The sequence below is a fragment of the Stegostoma tigrinum genome, chromosome 1, assembly GCF_030684315.1.
Source record: "Stegostoma tigrinum isolate sSteTig4 chromosome 1, sSteTig4.hap1, whole genome shotgun sequence".
Taxonomy (NCBI): domain Eukaryota; kingdom Metazoa; phylum Chordata; class Chondrichthyes; order Orectolobiformes; family Stegostomatidae; genus Stegostoma; species Stegostoma tigrinum.
In genome coordinates this window covers 50,320,227-50,339,299 of record NC_081354.1, presented here as the reverse complement: position 1 = coordinate 50,339,299, position 19,073 = coordinate 50,320,227, and the positions used below count along the sequence as shown (strand labels likewise).

Here is a 19,073-nt window from a genome sequence, read left to right as displayed (position 1 = left end):
TGATATTGTCAGCTATGACTGTAAGTGTGTCCAGAAAAATTAAAACCATTATGGACTCCTACCTGTCCTCCGGGATTGGTGTTCCAACTTATAACTATACGCATTTAGTATTAGAGACCACTGCTAAAAATGGCCTGAAGCTATGGGAGGCACTCCCTTGTCTTCCTTAAGTAGATTTAGCAGGGGTTTGTGGTCTATTATTATTATAAGTTTGCTTCCGTAAAGGCATTAGTGGAACTTCCCAACTCCAAATATAACCGTCAAACCTTCCTCCTCTATCTGGGCATATTTACACTCTGCATTTTCCAAAGTCTTAGATTCACATGCTATGGGCATTCCACGCCATTAGGCCACCTATGACCTAGTACTACTCCAAACCCATATGGGGAGACACTGAATGTCAATACCAGATCTCACTTAGGATCATAGTGTGCCATCACTTTAAAAGACAACAGTTGTTTCTTCATTTCCCTGAAACCTATGACTCAGCTACAGGACCTTTCCAAGGCTGACCTTACTTTAAGAGTTGATGCAAAGATGCTAGGATGGAGGTCAGGTTATTTGTGAACTTTCCATAATGATTCACCAGTCCAAGGAAATACCTAAGCTCTGGTATAGACATGGGAGCTGGGGCACCTTTGATTGCCCTCACTTCATCTTCAAACAGGTCCAACCTGGTCTTGTGGACTCTTAGCCCAAGTAGGTGACTTGAGATGGCCAGAACACACATTTTTCCCTTCTAAGGTGTATGTGTGCGTGGGAGATATGTCTAAGAGCCATGTCCAAGTTCTCTAAGTGTTCCTTATTGGTCTTCTCTTTTATTAGCATGTCATCTGGATTAATGATGATCTGATGTAAACCTTGTAAAATGTTCTCCATCGTCTGCTGAAAAATCGTATAGGCTGATGATTGTCAAATAGGCAGTCTCGCATTGTACAAACCCTTATAGGTATTAATTGTAGATTACTTCTGGAAATCCTCATCTAACCACAATTGCAAGTAAGCATGGTTCACGTCCAGCTTAGTGAAGGACAGCCCCCACCCCCACCCCCACCCCCACCCCCAGTCAGCTCTGCATCTAAATTCTCTATGTGAGGGATTGGGTATTTATTGAACTGCAGAGAGTGTTTTACCATTTGTTTAAATTCACCGCAAAAGTGAACCAACTCTTTAATCTTCACAATCAGTACCATCAGTGCTGCCCATTCTGCAAACTGGACTGATTTAATAATTCCTTCGCTTGCCAGCCTTCTAATTTCTGCCTCCATTTTTGTCTGCAAGATAAATAGTGCTGGGTGGGCCTTGCAGACTGATGGAATTGCTTCCTGGTCAACATGCAAACTGGCCCTGGCTCCACTGTTAGTCCCTACCTTCTGAGTTTCTAATTAGGACCTCATTCAGGCAGTCGTTTTCTAATCGAAAAATGTAATCCCATCAAGCTTGGGCCCAAGCCTTTTATTACAATCAGAGGTAACTGAACCTGTTGCTTCTCGTAACAGACTGGAACCGATGTTGTACTCTTAATCTATAAAGGTTCCCCAATATAGGTTCTCAGTCTAGCAAGGCCTTGTGCAAACCTAAGGGTTGGAGTCCAGGGTGAATTTTGTTAAAGACTCAGTCTGCGATCACTGAAATGGCTGCGCTGGTATCAGCATCCATTAGAATTTGGTGACCATTTAGCCAGATGTTTATTTTGATTGGTTCTGATTTGGATGTTGCTCAGCAATTGAACTGTTCCAAACCCAGTGTAAGTGGACTTTCCAGGCTACGGACTCCCTTAGATGCTGGCCTATGACCTCTGTTACTCAATTTGGGTCTAGTAGGACTCTGTTGTTGGCTCAAGTCTGCATACCAGCAGCAAATCCAATGGCTTGCCAGCCCAGATCCTGAAGAAAATTTTAAACATTTGTCTGAGGCTTGGACTTGTGTTGGAGTTTTGCTGTAGACAACATAGAGTCCCTCTGTTCAGGATATGCCCTGAGTGACACTATGTAATTGACTTCATTCAAGTGGTGTTCCCTAAGCTCAGTCAGACTAGTGAAGGTGTCCATTTCCACAGAATACCCTGCAACTCATATGTTCAATTTGTCACATTTTCCAATGATAAAGTCAGTTGTAGTGCCTGTTTGAAATCCAGTTGGGTTTCAGCTGGTAGGTGCCTTTGTGTGTTTACATCATTAATCTCATACACCAAATGGTCTCTCAGTATCTCATTAAAGGTTAAACAAAAATCACGTGCCTCTGCCAGTCATCTTATCCTAGTCAAAAATCCTGATATGGATTCCAATGATTCTTGAATTGCCAAATAAAACCAATAGCCTCCCAAAATTAGAGGAGGCCTGGAGTTGTAATATTCCTTTACTAATTCCATCAGCTCTTGAAAGGTTTTAGTGTCTAGTGCCTCAGGACGAGGTAAGCTCCTAAAAACTGAAAAACCTGCAGATCTACAAGCTGTCAGGAGAATTTCTTCAGAGATAGTAGGTTTTTGTTGTGTCGCTAATTCTTCTTCTGCCAGTCACTTTAAATTGGTACCTTCTGGTTCTCAACCCACCTGCAGAAACATTTTCCCCCTGTCTAGTCTATTCACACCCCTTATGATGTTCAATAACTCTATCAAATCTCCTATGTAAGAAGAACAATGACAACTTTTTCCATCTATCTGCATAATTAAAGCTCCTCCCCGGCAACTATTCTAATAATTTTTTTCTGCATTGTCATTAACGCATTCACATCCTTATTAAAATCTGATACCCAGAATTAGACACACAGACCAATGTTTTATACAGTTTTGCTTGACTTTTGCTTTTATACTCTATTCCCCTGTTAAAAAGCCAAGGATTTCATATGCTTTATTAAATGTGTTTTTAACTTGCCCTGCCACCTTCCATGATTTTGCTCGTTGACTCTCAGGTCCCTCTAGTTCTTGTAGGAATATACCTTTTAACTGCATTTTCATTATTCCTAACAAAATGTCTAACGTCACCCATTTCCAACCATTTAAATGTAATGTGCGACTTGTCAAGCCATTCCACTAGACTGTCTATGGTTTCTTGTAGTTCCGCATTTGTTGGCTATTTTACTGTACACTTCACTATACTATTAATGCTTTCTTGCAGAATTCTGAACAGTTTTACAGAAATAAAGTGGTAGGAGGCTGGACAAATAAAGGAAATACTGGTACATTGTTCTGGTACAGGTTGTAGCAAACTCCATAGGCATTCAACTTAAAACAGCATTGGTGAATACAAGCTTAAAGAACAGCTTGTTATGCACAATGTGGCAACAATACAGGTTCAAAACTGCTTTTACAGAATAAGACTAACCAGCATTTTGATAAGAAACAGCAAAATATATACTTTCCAGCCTGATACAATGACCATGCTATCAGACCAGTTGCCATGAATAAAGAAGCAGTGACAGCCAATAAAAAGGTGGGACAACTGACAGAAGTATAGAAAGCCACAAGTTATGCTACAATGCAATGTACATAAAAAAGATTAAAATATGTAACATTGTTTTCAATCAGCCAACTTTACTTTTGATCCTGCACACATGTCATAAATTTAACTTAGGCCTTTGAGTATATTCCAGACAACAGTTGAGCGGTACAGCACAGTACAGACTCTTCAGCCCAATATGTTGTGCCGACCTGTTGTCCTACAATGGTCTAGAAATGAGCCATTGTCAACCAACTCGTCAAAAGGGAAATCAATAGAAGATTTAATTGGCCTTTCCAGGCACATGGCAGAACTTGAAATGAAGAAAACATACTGTTTAAATCATCTTCCAGGATGTTGAAGGAAAGTTTCTTATGGCCAAGAAGTAACGATAGCCAGCAAGTCAGAAGAAGCTCAATCAAATTTGATGAGAACAGTGATTGAGACTGTGGGTCCATTTGCTAGCATTGTGGTGCAGAATAGCAAGACCATAACATGCAGCAAGTTGACTGAGCACATACACTTTGAGCACCTACATTTTACGATCATGGTCGACATCCCAGTTTATGACAAGATCAATTATTCCAGCTTCCCTTCATAGTGGAAAAAATACACCAAGGACACTTAGTCATTGCCAGATACACAACCAGGGGTCTGTCAGTGGTATGGTCCCCAGAGATTTCAAAACAGAGGGGAAATCTTGTATTTCATTGTGAAATAAGCAATTACATAAGATTGTCAAATCTAGAAAAATCTCCTGTCAACACTGAAAGCAGATCAGAAGCTAAAACTCTGCAAAATGTCTGAGAAGAAGTGAATATTGATAACAAGAACCCATGTAAGCCCATTTTTCACTGATCTCATTCAGACATCAGAACAAGCGATGTCATTGCAGAGCTAATATCCTGGGCAAGCAGCAGCCTTTAGTAATATGACTGGAATCTGGATAACTTTATTTCACTAGTCAAACAATCATTAAAGATGACTGAAAACATCCAGCTTCATTAACAACTGAAGGGAGCTAAACTACATTTCATTTCATGGGTGCTCAAGCATCATCCACTGATGTTGCACATGGTCAAGAAGGAAAGTCAGCTCATTCTAAGCATCCAGAATACTGCAAAGAGATTACCTCTTATGAGGAAGTGATTTCCTAATCCAGAATTTAATGATTCCACAGTAAAGAAAGTACTTATTTCAACAGAACCTCTGTCTTCCAAGATGGATGCCTGTAAGATTAAATGTCTCCATATGGTATTGTTGAGCAAGCACCAGGGTTAGCAAAAAATTCTTTTGCAAAGGAAATTCAGGCGGTTAAGGTCCTCCAGATAAGATAATAGATCCACACAAGCTACAAGGAATGATGCACTCTGCAAAGTATATCAGAGAAATTAAAAAATCCTCTATTGGAGAATTTATCCACAAATCAGAACCAGCTCAATGGTCGTCCAGCAAGAGCCCCACTCTTCTTCTGAGGCCCAAGGAGGTGTGTTCTGTGCAAGCTGTGAAAATGTTCAGATGCCTGTACTTGTGAAATCAGAGACATGGAGATAGGTTAGTGGTAACTGTAATATAGTCACATACATAATTGAAAAATGGGTCATCTATGGGGAGAAAAAACTTGGGGCTGCGATGTTGTGTAAGTTAATAGTTCTGAAGGGGGTTAATGTTCATGCTGCATTAATTCCACCCATTCTACTGATGCCTCATAGCCTGTGAGTGAAAACAACGAGTCTTACAGCTTTCAGAGGGCAGCTGTACCTGTCCCAGCCCCCTTAATACTGATCATTATATCTTTTCAAATGTATTGCTAATGTGCAAAAACCTTTTTTTTCATAGAATCCCTCCAGTGTAGAAATGCCATTTGGCCCAACAAGTCCACACCAACTCTCCAAAGAACATTCCACCCATACTACTTGTTTTCTCAGAATAATAGCACTTATGTAGATATTCTGCAGTGATGAATCCTTTATGACTACCACTAGACAGGTTGAAGACAAAGAAGAACTAATGGCAGTGAACTACTTCAAACAACCTTTTCTCAGTATCACAGCCTGAGAAGAGGTGGTGATACTACAAGGTACCAGAAGTGGTCATCTGGGAAAATACCACAAGCATGTGCTCTCAATTACACAAGTTAGTTATGGTTAATAATACTGTCAGAAAATGAGGTTCTGAGGTGGAGAAAGAGTCTGGATTTGTCTAGTAACTCCATTACTGAGTAGAATGTATCATCCAGTGGAAGTCAGTGGTGAGTGGGGTTCCACAGGGCTCTGTCCTTGGGCCTCTACTGTTTGTAATTTTTATTAATGACTTGGATGAGGGGATTGAAGGATGGGTCAGCAAGTTTGCAGACGACACAAAGGTCGGAGGTGTCGTTGACAGCATAGAGGGCTGTTGTAGGCTGCAGCGGGACATTGACAGGATGCGGAGATGGGCTGAGAGGTGGCAGATGGAGTTCAACCTGGATAAATGCGAGGTGATGCATTTTGGAAGGTCGAATTTGAAAGCTGATTACAGGATTAAGGGTAGGATTCTTGGCAGTGTGGAGGAACAGAGGGATCTTGGTGTGCAGATACATAGATCCCTGAAAATGGCCACCCAAGTGGACAGGGTTGTTAAGAAAGCATATGGAGTTTTGGCTTTCATTAACAGGGGGATTGAGTTTAAGAGTCGTGAGATCTTGTTGCAGCTCTATAAAACTTTGGTTAGACCGCACTTGGAATACTGTGTCCAGTTCTGGTCGCCCTATTATAGGAAAGATGTGGATGCTTTGGACAGGGTTCAGAGGAGGTTTACCAGGATGCTGCCTGGACTGGAGGGCTTATCTTATGAAGAGAGGTTGACTGAGCTCGGTCTCTTTTCATTGGAGAAAAGGAGGAGGAGGGGACCTAATTGAGGTATACAAGATAATGAGAGGCATAGATAGAGTTGATAGCCAGAGACTATTTCCCAGGGCAGAAATGGCTAGCATGAGAGGTCATAGTTTTAAGCTGGTTGGTGGAAAGTATAGAGGGGATGTCAGAGGCAGGTTCTTTACACAGCGAGTTGTGAGAGCATGGCATGCGTTGCCAGCAGCAGTTGTGGAAGCAAGGTCATTGGGGTCATTTAAGAGACTGCTGGACATGCATATGGTTACAGAAATTTGAGGGTGCAAACATGAGGATCAATGGTCGGCACAACATTGTGGGCTGAAGGGCCTGTTCTGTGCTGTACTGTTCTATGTTCTATCCTGAAGCAAAGGTTCACCATGCTGCTGAGTCCTCCTTTCTATATTTGAGGATATTCCAATATAGAATTTATAACAAAAAATAGACCATGTGTCCCAGTTGAGCCAAACCATTGTTTAAACACAGCACTACCTTTCTCCTACTTTAATAACTTCTTGACTTCTAGTTCATCCTTCATACTGCATCAATGCTGTCTGCTTCAACCAATGTGATAGGAAGTTCCATGTCCTTACTATTGTCTGTGTGAAGATATTCCTCCTAAATTCTTTATTTAGTCTTTAGTAGCTAACTTATAGCTATACTCATTGTTCTAGGCTCATCCATGTAGACACCAACAAACCCTTTGTTATTTTGTTGTCCTCTGTCAAGGTTTCCACATCAAGTGCTCTTTTCAAACAGAAAGAGCCCAGTCTCCCCAATATTTTTAATGGACGAATTTCCCTATGCATCTTCCAGGCCTCTGTCTCTCCTGAGACAGCGTAGCTCCAATGAAACTTGAGGCCATGAACAGAATGACCACTAGGTTGGCTACTAGAAGCAAAAACTGTCCCATCTGCCGTTTCCTACTTCTAGTAAGAAAATACTGCTCTTCAACTCTGAACAACTATAGGTTCACTTTGTCTCAAGGAAATTGGACTATAAATATAAGTAAAGTTGGTATTTCATTCATCTCCTCTATTGTTTTCTGTACCTGCAACTTGTGCATTGGATACAAATTGTTTGGTTTCCACACAACTCCTAGGTTTTCCTCATCTGGAAAACATTTTCTGTTGAATAAAGAATAATCTCATGTTTTAATCAGAGTTTTTCCACAGTAGTTCTATGTCCATTTGTAATTTGTTGTATGCATGTACACTGTTTACTGTGCCTTCTAACTTTGTGTCACCTGGATGTTTGATTATAAAATTCCAAATTCCTTCAGCCAAGTCATCAATGCATACGGTGATTGATCCCATTACCGATTCCTGAAGTGCAACATCTGTCACATCTGAGAAACCAATAAGAGAACAATTTCTTTTTATCTCTGCTCTGTCTCCTATCTCTCATCCAATTAGCAGCACATGTCACAAGGTTACCTCCAATTCCAAGCACTTTCATTTATGGTAATTCCTTTTGCAATAGGTGGGGAAACTAGAAAAAAGGGATGGAAAATAATTGGGATTCCTCCACCATGGAATGTCTGGCAATTGTGATTATTTATTGGGCATATACTCTTAAAAGACTGACTCTCAAGTATCTATACACAGAATATGACATTATATCCTACAAATTGAGTGCACTGGGAATATCCTTCAATCATCAAATCAAATCAGATGTCTGTGAATACACGGTTCAATGAAAGAAAGAGAAAATGGAGGAGAAATTTTTATTGTGGATTTCTAATACAAAAATGAAACTAGCATCAGGTCTGAAGAACAGAAGACAGGACTGAAAGATTAAAGAGGGAATAGGTGAAAAAGCTTATTCCAGCCAATATATAAGGAACCAGTTCTGACAAATTTCTACACTTCATTTAGCTAAAATTTAACAGAATAATTTTCTAACAATGGTCCAATTGTGAACTTAGTGTCCATTGTATGAATGTTAGTTAGTTACTTGATTCATTATCTCCATTGCATTCAAACAGCTGTAACCATACCATGGTCTACCATGGTACCATCTACCATGGTATTGCATCAGTAACATCAGTCCACCAAGTATCAAACAACATTGTTAGTAGTGAATGAGTTAAGTAGCAACATTACCAATGTATGTGCAGCATGCAGAATTGTTTACTCGAAACTGTAAGACAAGGACTAGGTTCTAGCTGCTTATTTTAAAGTTTGTAATGTGGTAAGTGCTGAAGAATCTGATAAAAAGCCAAAAAAGGACAAATTCATTTAGAAAATTAGTGCATTTTCCTTTCAGGTTTGCAAATATAAATATGTTTATAATTTATTCCTAATAAATAAAACTCCAGTCTTTTTATTCACATTCGGTGAAACTAGTCACATTTCTCTGACTTGGACACAATAAATATGATCTGAAAGGCCTTTATTAGGAAGACGTTCATGGTGATTGGGCTGCTTCCAGAAAGGGTGCAGGTATTTCTGGAATTCCAATGCTTTGCCCAGTGCTGTGCATAACAAAAGCATCCACTTTTACATTGTTAGAGTTTTTGTTTCAAATGCAAATGTACATACTCTGATTTATTATCATGAATTAACTGTTAAATATACATAAAATGTTAATCAAGTGTTAATTATGTTTCGTGTTTTCCCTCAATTCCAGGAAAAATAGCATTGTTTTAAATGTTAATTCAATAATGATTTTTAATTGGGAAAAGGCTAATATGCATAATCTATCAAACCATGAGTCTAGCGCTTTAAACTACATGCATTACTGAATTACATGTGAGAATGAATCATCATTTAATTTATATGTGAGTTAACTAACTGCTGCACAGTTAAACATGTCCCAAACTGTTCAAGTATACCAAGACATTGTGCAAGGAGTGCAGTTAAACAAGACCTTCTGCAATTAATCCTATGAAAATGTAGTTTATCACCTGTAGTTTTGCTGTCAATATTTCTCTTAATTGATTGCCAGGCACATACAGACAAAATTGTAAAGTACATTGCAATTTTAACTTCCATGTGATTTAACAAACCATTTATGACATCATCAATATTTGATCTGCATATTTAAGCCTGTTTCATGGCAGCACCCATTTTCTTGCCTCAAAGGGGAAGGTTAATGTTGGGATCAAGTCAGAAGGAAGTGGAATCACAAGGCAAACAGAAAGTTGGCACCCTTATTTTAACGGCTCTCACCTAGTTTGCACTGGTTGGGGCAAAGGTGTTTGGCTTGGAATTTGGCTTTATATCTGACAGAAGGACAGCATTGACCACAGCCATTGAATTTAATGATATTGAGGAATTTTTAAAAATTGTGCAGCAGAATGGATGGAAATAGCCACGATAATCAGTATAATCATCAATGTTTCCCGCACAGCCACCTAGTGTTGTAAACTCAGTGAGTTTTTTTATTTGCTCATGGCAGGTGAGCAATGCTGACAGGGATTTGATTAGTAGTCATCTCCAACTGCCCTCGAGAAACTGAGGAGTTGGCTTCCTTCTTGACCGTCCGAGTCGGTGTGGTAGCGATACACCCACAATGCTGTTAGGGAGAGCGTTCCAAGATTTTGAACCAGTGACAGTGAAGGAACAGGATAATAGTTTTGAGTCAGGATAGTGTGTCTTGGAGGGGAATTTGAAAATGGCTGTTCCAAGGCATTTGCTACTATGGTTCATCTAGGTGGTACAGGTTAAGGTTTGAAACAGGTTGTCAAAGTGAGTTGCTGCAGTGTCATGGAGTTGGTCCACACTCTACCACTATGTATTAGTTGTGGTGTTATGCATTAAATGGTTAAGATAGTAGTCTCAATTAAGTGGACTGATTTGTCCTGGATTGTGTGGAACATCTTGAGTTTTTAAATTGCAGTTGCACTCATCCAGACAAGTAAGAGCATTCCATCATGCCACTGATTGTCTCTTATAGATGTTGGATAGGCTTTTGGGACTCAGGGTGAGTTACTCATCACAAAATTTCCAACCTCTGACTTACTCCTGCAGTCATAGTTTAGTTAAGTTTCTGGTTTGGGGATTCTGATAGCAAAATTGTTGAATGCCAAGGAGAGAGTTATATTTCTCTGGTTGGTGATGGACAAGGTCTGCTGTGGGGTGAACGCCACTAGAAACTTACCAGTCCAGGCCTGAATGCTGCCCTACTTCAGTATCTGAGGAGTCACAAAGTCCACTGAAAAGTGCGGAATCATGAGTGTTCATCTCCATTTTCGAGCTTATAATGTAGGAAAGTTCATTGATGAAATGACAGAAAACGATTAGGCCTACCACACTACCTATGGAGCTCCAGCAGCTATATCCTGGAGTTGAGATTATTGGAATCTGACAACCATAATCATCTCTCTTTGTGCTTGGTACAACCATAACTAGTGAAATGTATTCCCCGATTCCCATTGACAGTGTTTACAATTCTGTTTTAATCTCAGTTTAGTGCAGGATTACCATCATTAAAAATTTCGATGGGACTTCTTCACCACTGGTGTTACTTTGGTATAAGACTGTGTTCCCTTACAGGCGGCGTTTCTATTTAAGTTAACGCTAACAGGAAATACTCCGAGAAAATTGCACATTTGTCCGGACCAATTTGTCCTCGAGGGCAGCAGGTTGCAAACCGGGCCAATCCAACACTGTACCGGAAAATGATTATTTTCTCCCTTGCCCTCATTCTGTTGCTCCACCCACCCCCCTCCCCCGGTTGACCAGGCTAGAATATAGTTTCATAAATCCAGGTTATCACCCCTGAGGTAACAAGAGATCATTCCTCAGGTGTAACGTGGACAGTCAGCGTCGACAAATTCTTATGACTGTGCTTGTACCTGGAACTCGAATACAATCCTCTCGTCTTTCAGGCTTAACACACACAAACACGTTCAAATGAGGTGAAGGAACAGCGGTCTGAGGTTGAAATGAATTGCAACGTTCCCCCACGCCGCAGGATGAACTGATTCAGCAGGGACCTTGGAAACTTTTGAGATGTATTAGTCTTGCTGTCGGTTGGAATTTGTCCACAGACATGATTTCCGGGATCTCGAACACAATTACTTCCACGCCGGTTTACTATTTACACCTTCACTTGAATGGACGACCTGCACAGCCCCTCAAGAAAATGTTCACAGTGACCTCGCCGCCCTTGGGAAGCAAGAGGAGTCAAGCAAGACTGTAGACAGCACAAATGCCACTCCTGGGGCTGGTAGGAGAACTAAAGGGCAGGAATACATTCGGGCCACACCACTTGGTCCAGGTACTGCAATTTTACAAATGCTCCATTTCTGAGCTGGTTAGTCCGTCCTGGAGAATAAGTAAGATTTCTTTCATCAATCTAGCGGTTAGTCTTGCAATGCCGATGGTTTACCACCGTTTCCTAATCATCAATTAGAGAAATTATTTACACTTAAAAGACAGTTGGGCTCTTTCTCTCAGAGAGCCTGCTTGTCTAAAATTAACTAAAACCCGTTACTGTATTTTCCAACATAGAACCGGCGGTTCTCTATTGATGTGCTATCACCACGTTCGCTTATTAGGAAAATTAATTCCCAAGGTGCCGCCACAAATCAAGTGACCACCTTCAGTCAGCTCTGTGCCTATTAGCCTCTCTTTAAACTGACAACCCTGACACTTGGTTGCAGTTCCCCTGATCTGACATCCCTAGAAAACAAAATACTGAAGAAAAAGTACTTTTCTGTTTTGGGAAAATCGGCCATTATCGTGAGATGGGAAGGTTTTTCGGAATCAGAGCACAGAAACAACAACGTTTGATTTAATTTTAATTTAGCATTTGATTTGATCACGATTTCGAGCACGCAACTTGTTTCTACATCCCATACTGGGTAGGTAGCAACGTCAACATCGGATGAGCATGGTGCTTAACTCTCAAGTCAAATGAAAACTGGTGTTGAGAAGTACAAGTGTTGCAGAACAGTCACACAGCACCTCATTCCAATACCAACCCCTTGCAGAGGGCACCATTCAATCTCACTCTCACCTGCTGACATCCTGTCTCACTCGCACACACTTCGGGCTATAGGAGGGCAGCAGAGCACATTTTGACACAAAACCAACACTTTCCAAGCACGTCCGTTTGAAACTGATTCATCCGTGCCTTCTCTTTTAAATGTTTAGATGTTTTAAATCGATACTGTTTTTCTTACAAGCGATAGTTTCTAGAAAGCTGGATATTTTTAATTCTTTGAAGTGCGGCTGTCCCAGGTCTGCAGGGCATGCACAGACTGGGGAACGGGGTGCGGGACGGACAAGACTCGCTCAGGATGGTGTGGGGGATATGGTCATGAGGCCAGACATAGAAGCATCCGCACCCGAGGACGTCCGAGCCGTTTGCTCCGGACCAACTCCTTCAATATCTCGGTGGGGCTTACCACTGAATATCTGACTTTCTTTATCGAGAGCTGTGTACTGGAAAATAAAAAAAGGAGAGAATGAGCGAGCTTACAAATGTAGAATGATTTTGACGTACTTAACATGGATTATGACGGAACTGCAAACAAACGGACAGCAGAGAAAAAAAATCGCCTTTGTAAAACTAAATTCCTAAAATCTCCTCTCGAGATTACAGATGGTGTGATTTAAGGGAAACATGCTGAATTCAATATAGTTTCATACTGTTTCATGAAATCAGCTTAACGTGTCTGATGAGAGAGAGGTGAAACATCACTAAGTTGTCCGATTAATAGCGCAGTGTTGCGTTAAAATAACATCATTCTAGCCGTTTTCAGACATCAGAAAGGCATCTGAGCAAACCCACACTAAGGTGCTGTCACTGCCTGGACGCCCAAGGGCCTGACTCTGCATTACTTTAAGATATTGTAATTCGAATGTAAACGTTCATTATATATTAAAGTGTAACAATGTTTCATGACGAGTTTAACGCACAAGTTGCTTTGTTTTCCCGTACGGAACGAAATAAAAAGCAGGAATGAAAATGATTACTCACCAGCTGTACCAATCAAGAGGAACAGGCCAACAATAGCAGAGGAGCAAGCAAATGAATGGAAGAGTTTTGCGATCATGAGAGGAATTATATCTGGAAAAAGCTGTAGGATTGGATTGGATTGATGATATGGTATCGTTGGATTCTGAGAGTTTGAATTCAGTTTGCTGGGTCACATGAAGCCTGGAAGTGCAACATTTTGTATGGAAACAAAGTCATTGTGAAGGAATTATAATGTTTCCAATGGATACAATATGGTGGTTATGGAAGCAGGTGGGGCGATAGTGCATGGGGGATAAAGTTTTATTGCGATAACAGACATTGACGAAAATCCTGCCAGCAGTAAAAGAGAGGTAGAGATGTTGATGTTGCAAAAGTGGACTTAAAAGAATGAACAAGGCAAATTCTTTTGTAATGTTGGATAGACTGTCACACATGGAGACGTGGTAATGATTGGTACCAATGTAATAGAACCCAGGGCACAAAACATAACAAAGTGTACTTGCTTCCTCCCAAACCTCTTGTGAAATGCTAGGGTATCCAGAGCTTATCCAGAATCTGCAGTCAGCAATTTATATAGTTTCTTAGACTAATTTACCAGAAGTGGACCATCTGTCCAGCCATATAGAACCTGGGGGAAAAAAAAGCTAGGCATATTCTCATCTTGTGGTTGTAGAAGAAATCTTGGTGATTGTGAGCAGCCATAAATGACTTCTCTCTGGAATAGTACAGCATCCAATGTGGGATAAAAGCCAACTCAACAATTGAGTGATCAAACATATTTCAATTCATTATCAAGACTAGATGAGGCAATGCCTACTGGTATTGTCACTAGACTGTTAACCTACAGACCTAGACAATGTTCTGGCAACCTGGTTCAAATCCCACCACGGCAGATGGTGGAACTTGAATTCAATAAATATCTGGAATTACGAGTCTAATGATGACCATGAATTCCATGTTGATTATTGCGTGGGGAACCCGTCTGGTTCATTGATGTCCTTTAGGGACAGAACAGCCATCTTTACCTGGTGTGGCCCACATGTGACTCCAGACCCACAGCAATGTGATTCTTTTTCATGGGCAGTAAATGCTGCCTGGCCAGTGACACCCTTACCCCATGAACACATTAAAAAACATGTATAATTCCTCTTCCTCCTGCACATTAAGTGCTCCTCATTTTCTCATTCTGTAGTATTCTACACTGATGCCATAGTGAGTTCTCAGGTAATAAGGGTACTGAGTTTGTGAATCTAGTTTATTTCTGGATTGGTCTTACCAAGCAAATATTCTATGGTTAGAAAGAGGGCTTAACATCGAGGCCTGAACCTCGTAACAGCAGAACTACAGGGAGCCATTTGCCAATTCCTCTTCTGTATGGCACAGAAGCCTGTGTCTGGTAGGAAAGACTGTATATGGTGAGTACTTCTGAGGTCTGTTGGTGGTGATACTGAAGTTTAACTCAATAATGTTGGTATTATGTCCAAAAATATGGAGTCGAGGCACGAGTGGCTCAACCAGTTAATTCTCAAGAAAGCTTATCAATTTAAATTTTCTTTTCTAATTTCACCTTCTCCTGAAAGGTCGGAGCAGTAACAGATTGAAAAGTTTCTGCATTCAATGATGCACTTAACCTGTGGCAATGAAAAAAAAATATTTCTACAAAGCAGAGATTTTAGACACCTCAGGCCCAAGAGAGAAAATCAATTGATTTGTTTGATTGATGCATGACTTTGTCATAGTGGGATCACAATAACTGCAAAAGGGGATACAACTCCTAATAACTATTTTAGATTTCTATTAGACAGAGATTAACAACTTTAGGTGGTTCCAATCAAAACCCTTTCAGAGGAGTTGGTATTTTTGTGGCAGCTTAGGCAACCTGCTCCCTGTATCTGTAATGAGTGAGTGAGGAAAAGAGGAGTGAGGGAAATTGAGAGTGAGAGAAGATGGAGTGAGGGATAGAGCAACTGATAGAGCACCAGAGCTCTTCAAATGCTACTGTTTTCCATTAGGCCCACCAGTCCAATCTGAAATGCTAAAATACTTCAACACACATGACAAAATATTTTTTTTCACACAGGATTTCTATGGATCTGTCAATCTCGAATTATTAATGCATTAGGTAACAAAATAATTAATTCCTAGTGCATGACCAACAGTTGAAAATCCAACTAGAAATCATTTCATTGTATGTCTATAAGTTAATGAAATAGGACTGTCAGACATTTCTTGAATAATGTGTTCCTTTTAAAATTTTGGTCCCTTTCATACAGAACACTTATTAAATACTAAAGAGTTCAAAGTTTAAAATGATACTAAGTAGCATGATTATCACACTGCACTCATTTTTACACTGTACAGAGATTCAGGTTGGTTGAATTCCTAAATAAAACACATCTCCTTGCACAATGCTGTTCCAAAATCACTGTCAAAAATAAAATTATAGAACAGGATTCACTCACTTTGTCAAAACATTTTCAAATCTAAATGTTAAATTGATGAGATGGGGAAACATGCAGGGAAAATATAAGTAATTCCAAACAAACTGTTTCTCCTGTTCCCCTACACTTACAGCTATTTTTAAAAGGAAGAAGCAACATGTGTGCAGTAGAAATGTGAGAAGTGCTGATGCAGTTAACATGTGCCGCAGGCATCTAAACAAAGAAGCAATGCAGGTGTGGGCCAGAGGTGGGAGGGAAGAAGCACAGCGATAGACTCGTCACAGTTCAGACACATTTATATTTGTATATCTTCAAGAAAACACACCACAAATGTGGCAGCAAATTACTTTTTCCAAATCAATTCATTGTAAAACTTGTTGATTATGGATTCCAACTCAGACATTTCACTGAACACATAAACCTCGACACATTTCTACTGCTGGTAGCAAAACTGGAGTGGGAAGTTGCCCAATTTCTGTCATGTTTTATTTTGTAGTTACATCATGCCAATCATTTGCACAGATTTTATTTTAGAAGATTTGTCAATGGAAACAGGCAGTCTTTTAAAACATTTAAAGTGATGCAGGATGAAGCAGACCCTCCTCAAATATCTGACTCTCTTCTGTGCTGTACTGAAGAACAATTATTACAACTCATACCTTGTTGCAACATGCAAAATACTTGGCTCTCAAGAACTCTGCTTTCATAAAGATGGAGTCCAATTATTTTTACTAGCTAATAGATAACTCTGCAATTAAAAACATCACTTTGATCACATAATCATATCTTAGAGAACCAAGCATCACATGAACATAATACATAATGCAAAAGCACTCTAACAATCAGGGCTAAATTAAACATTTATGAAATAAGGATCATAGATTTAGTGGAAACCAAAGAAATTTTAGCAAAGCTTTTGACATAGCAATTCAGCTTTGCTAACACCAGATGGCACTCAAAGACCACTCTGCCTACTCGAAATAATTTCAGGTTGTCTTCCTTTTTTGGAAGTTCTTGGTTTCTTCTGTTATTCCTGAAGAATTTTAACACCGGTGCTTATCTTAAAACCAATTCTTGTCCACGTAGTTATGAAGTATGCTTTTTGGCCTTTCAAATCAAGAGCATGAGGTCTATCACATAGGAGATTTTTTTCTGATCCTGTCAAGTATTCAGTAGTCCAGAAAATTTTGATTCTTGAGTGAGCCTGAGGTGAAATTAATCCAGTACAAGCAATAGATAAGAAAGGTATGTGCTCTCCCTTAAATAGCAGCATTAGCCTGAATCCACACCATGAAAAGTTCTGCCTTGTGTGAGCTGAGAAAGCTTAAAAAAGAGATGAGGCACAAGGCAACAGGCCATGCAAATTTGAACCGGCTGGGAGTTAGTGAATGGTCACCCTGTAAGGACACTGTGTTCTACACCATGGTGTTGTTCCAGGTTAATCCATTGTCTCAGTATGAGGACTGGAGCTCCTCACCCTCTCCCTCTTACACTTCAAACTGTCAAAATAAAATGGAACATTCAAAAACAAAACAGACATCAAGGCCAGAAGAAAATGCTGGTTAGAACTCCAATCAATTCCAAATTTGCTTTTTTTGTTCACTCACACACAAAGGTGTACTCAAGCCACTTTGCTTGTCCTCTTCCCTGCCTAAACTGCTCCCTACCTGACAGAATGAGTTGCTTGTCAGCCGGGGCCCCTGTTGGAGGCTGAATGGAGAAATCCTTCTTCAAGTGCACTGGCAGTTTAATGTCCAGATCACTGGTCAACTGGCTGCACTGTTCAAAATGCTATTTCTTGTTCATCATAACGTTATCCAAAAATGGGAAAACTGAAATATTTCGAATTTCCATGGGTTCTCCTGCCGAAACTTTGGTAGAAATCCTGACTTTCCAAGCTTCCTACTAAAATGAGGGTAACACACCAGCCCGCTTATTGTTCACTGTTGTACTGACCATCCCCCTCCTCTGCCAAACTACAGATATCATGGGAGGTCTACCTTCGAACCTTGGTGCAACACTGGATTGGCCTTCCTAGCTGAAGCCAATGATCCAGATTTCAGCCTCAGCATCAAAAAGGAAAACAGTAAACAGGACAGGATTTCTTTTCAAACATATTCCCATGTGGTTCTGTGTTATTTGTCCATTCATGGCTGGATCCCAGCACAATATCTATTAGCAAGTGAACGGCCACTTAAGTTTCAGTTGGCCATGGTCTTGAGCAGATGAGAAACTACAGGGAGAGGCAGATTCTACTGGACTCTCACTCTTACAGCTTTCACGGACATAACCATCTTTAGTCCAGGCCATTGTCCTGTTCTCATTTTATGGTCTTAGAGATTTGAAAATGCAAGAGACAACTGAGTGAAATAAACCAGGAATCTGGCCCCTGCACTACCCTCCTAATGTCTGTATGTGTATACTAGGAAGGGCAAATCTAGGGCTTGGGTGGCAGTGGAATATCAAGATTGTGATGTGGACGTAGCAATGGGCTTCACAGTTTCTGTCAGTGCCAGGCCTGATCTTGAGTGAGATAATGGACGAAAGACCAAGCCAGGGAGTGCATCCACTTCAACAGAAGGGAGCTGGAGGTGAAATTGTAAACATGCAAAACTTTTTCAAAAATAAGTAATTGATAATTACCCTCTTCTCAAATAACCTGGGAGATCTGCATTAATAATAGTTGAGTTTCAATTTCAGAGGCAGAAAAAGGAAACACGAAAAACAGCCCATAAAGAGTTTGACTGATTTCATGCAGAACACACATATCTTATATAAACACACACTCAACATCATTCAACATCAAGAATTTATCCTAGAGAAATCATAATAGCAGCTCCCCATCGTTACAAAGCTTGTGACGCAAACTCTAGTGTACAGACCAGAGGTCGCAAACTTTGATATCAATTCTAAGTTGTTAGTTACTCATAGATACCACACTTCTGTAACTGGCTTTACTGCAGGGGGAGGAAATGCATCCAGGGTTGCTGCTCCTGACTACTATCCAGTTACCCTGCTGGAAGTGCTCAAGAGTGTTGATTGATGGCAGTGTTAGAGTTCATTGTGATGCCCTTCGTGATTGAATAGCTTACTTACATCCATAAAGACTTGTGTGAATGTTTGGGGAAGGCACTCAAGGGTAACTGGCTGCAGAGTACCTGTAGCTTACAGAACACAAACACAAGGTCAAAAATAAATAAGGTCAGAAGTCACAAGACAGCAGTTTATTTATTTTAAATCACAAGCTTTCTGAGCACTGCTCCTTCGTCTGGTGAAGTGAAGAGCACAACATGAACCCGAGATCATGTTTCAGGTCATCTTCATGGGTATGGAACTTGGCTATCAGTTTCTGCTTGGTGATTCTGCACAGTTATGTATCTTGAAGGCTGCCT

General features: G+C 40.3%; 1 protein-coding gene across 5 annotated transcripts in view; it reads right to left on the bottom strand.

Annotated features, from left to right (window-relative positions):
- Positions 1-12,043: 12,043 nt before the first annotated feature.
- dclk2a (doublecortin-like kinase 2a) overlaps positions 12,044-19,073 on the bottom strand; it is a 454,170-nt gene continuing 447,140 nt past the window's right edge. For 2 of the 5 annotated variants that reach the window (XM_048528836.2, XM_048528842.2), the window contains one exon: positions 12,044-12,702. In XM_048528836.2, coding sequence (XP_048384793.1) covers positions 12,553-12,702 — 150 coding nt within the window. In that variant the 3' untranslated portion in view covers positions 12,044-12,552. Of the gene's footprint in view, positions 17,181-19,073 lie in introns of all 5 variants that reach the window. The other 3 variants (XM_048528849.2, XM_048528867.2, XM_048528857.2) reach the window with 2 other exon arrangements.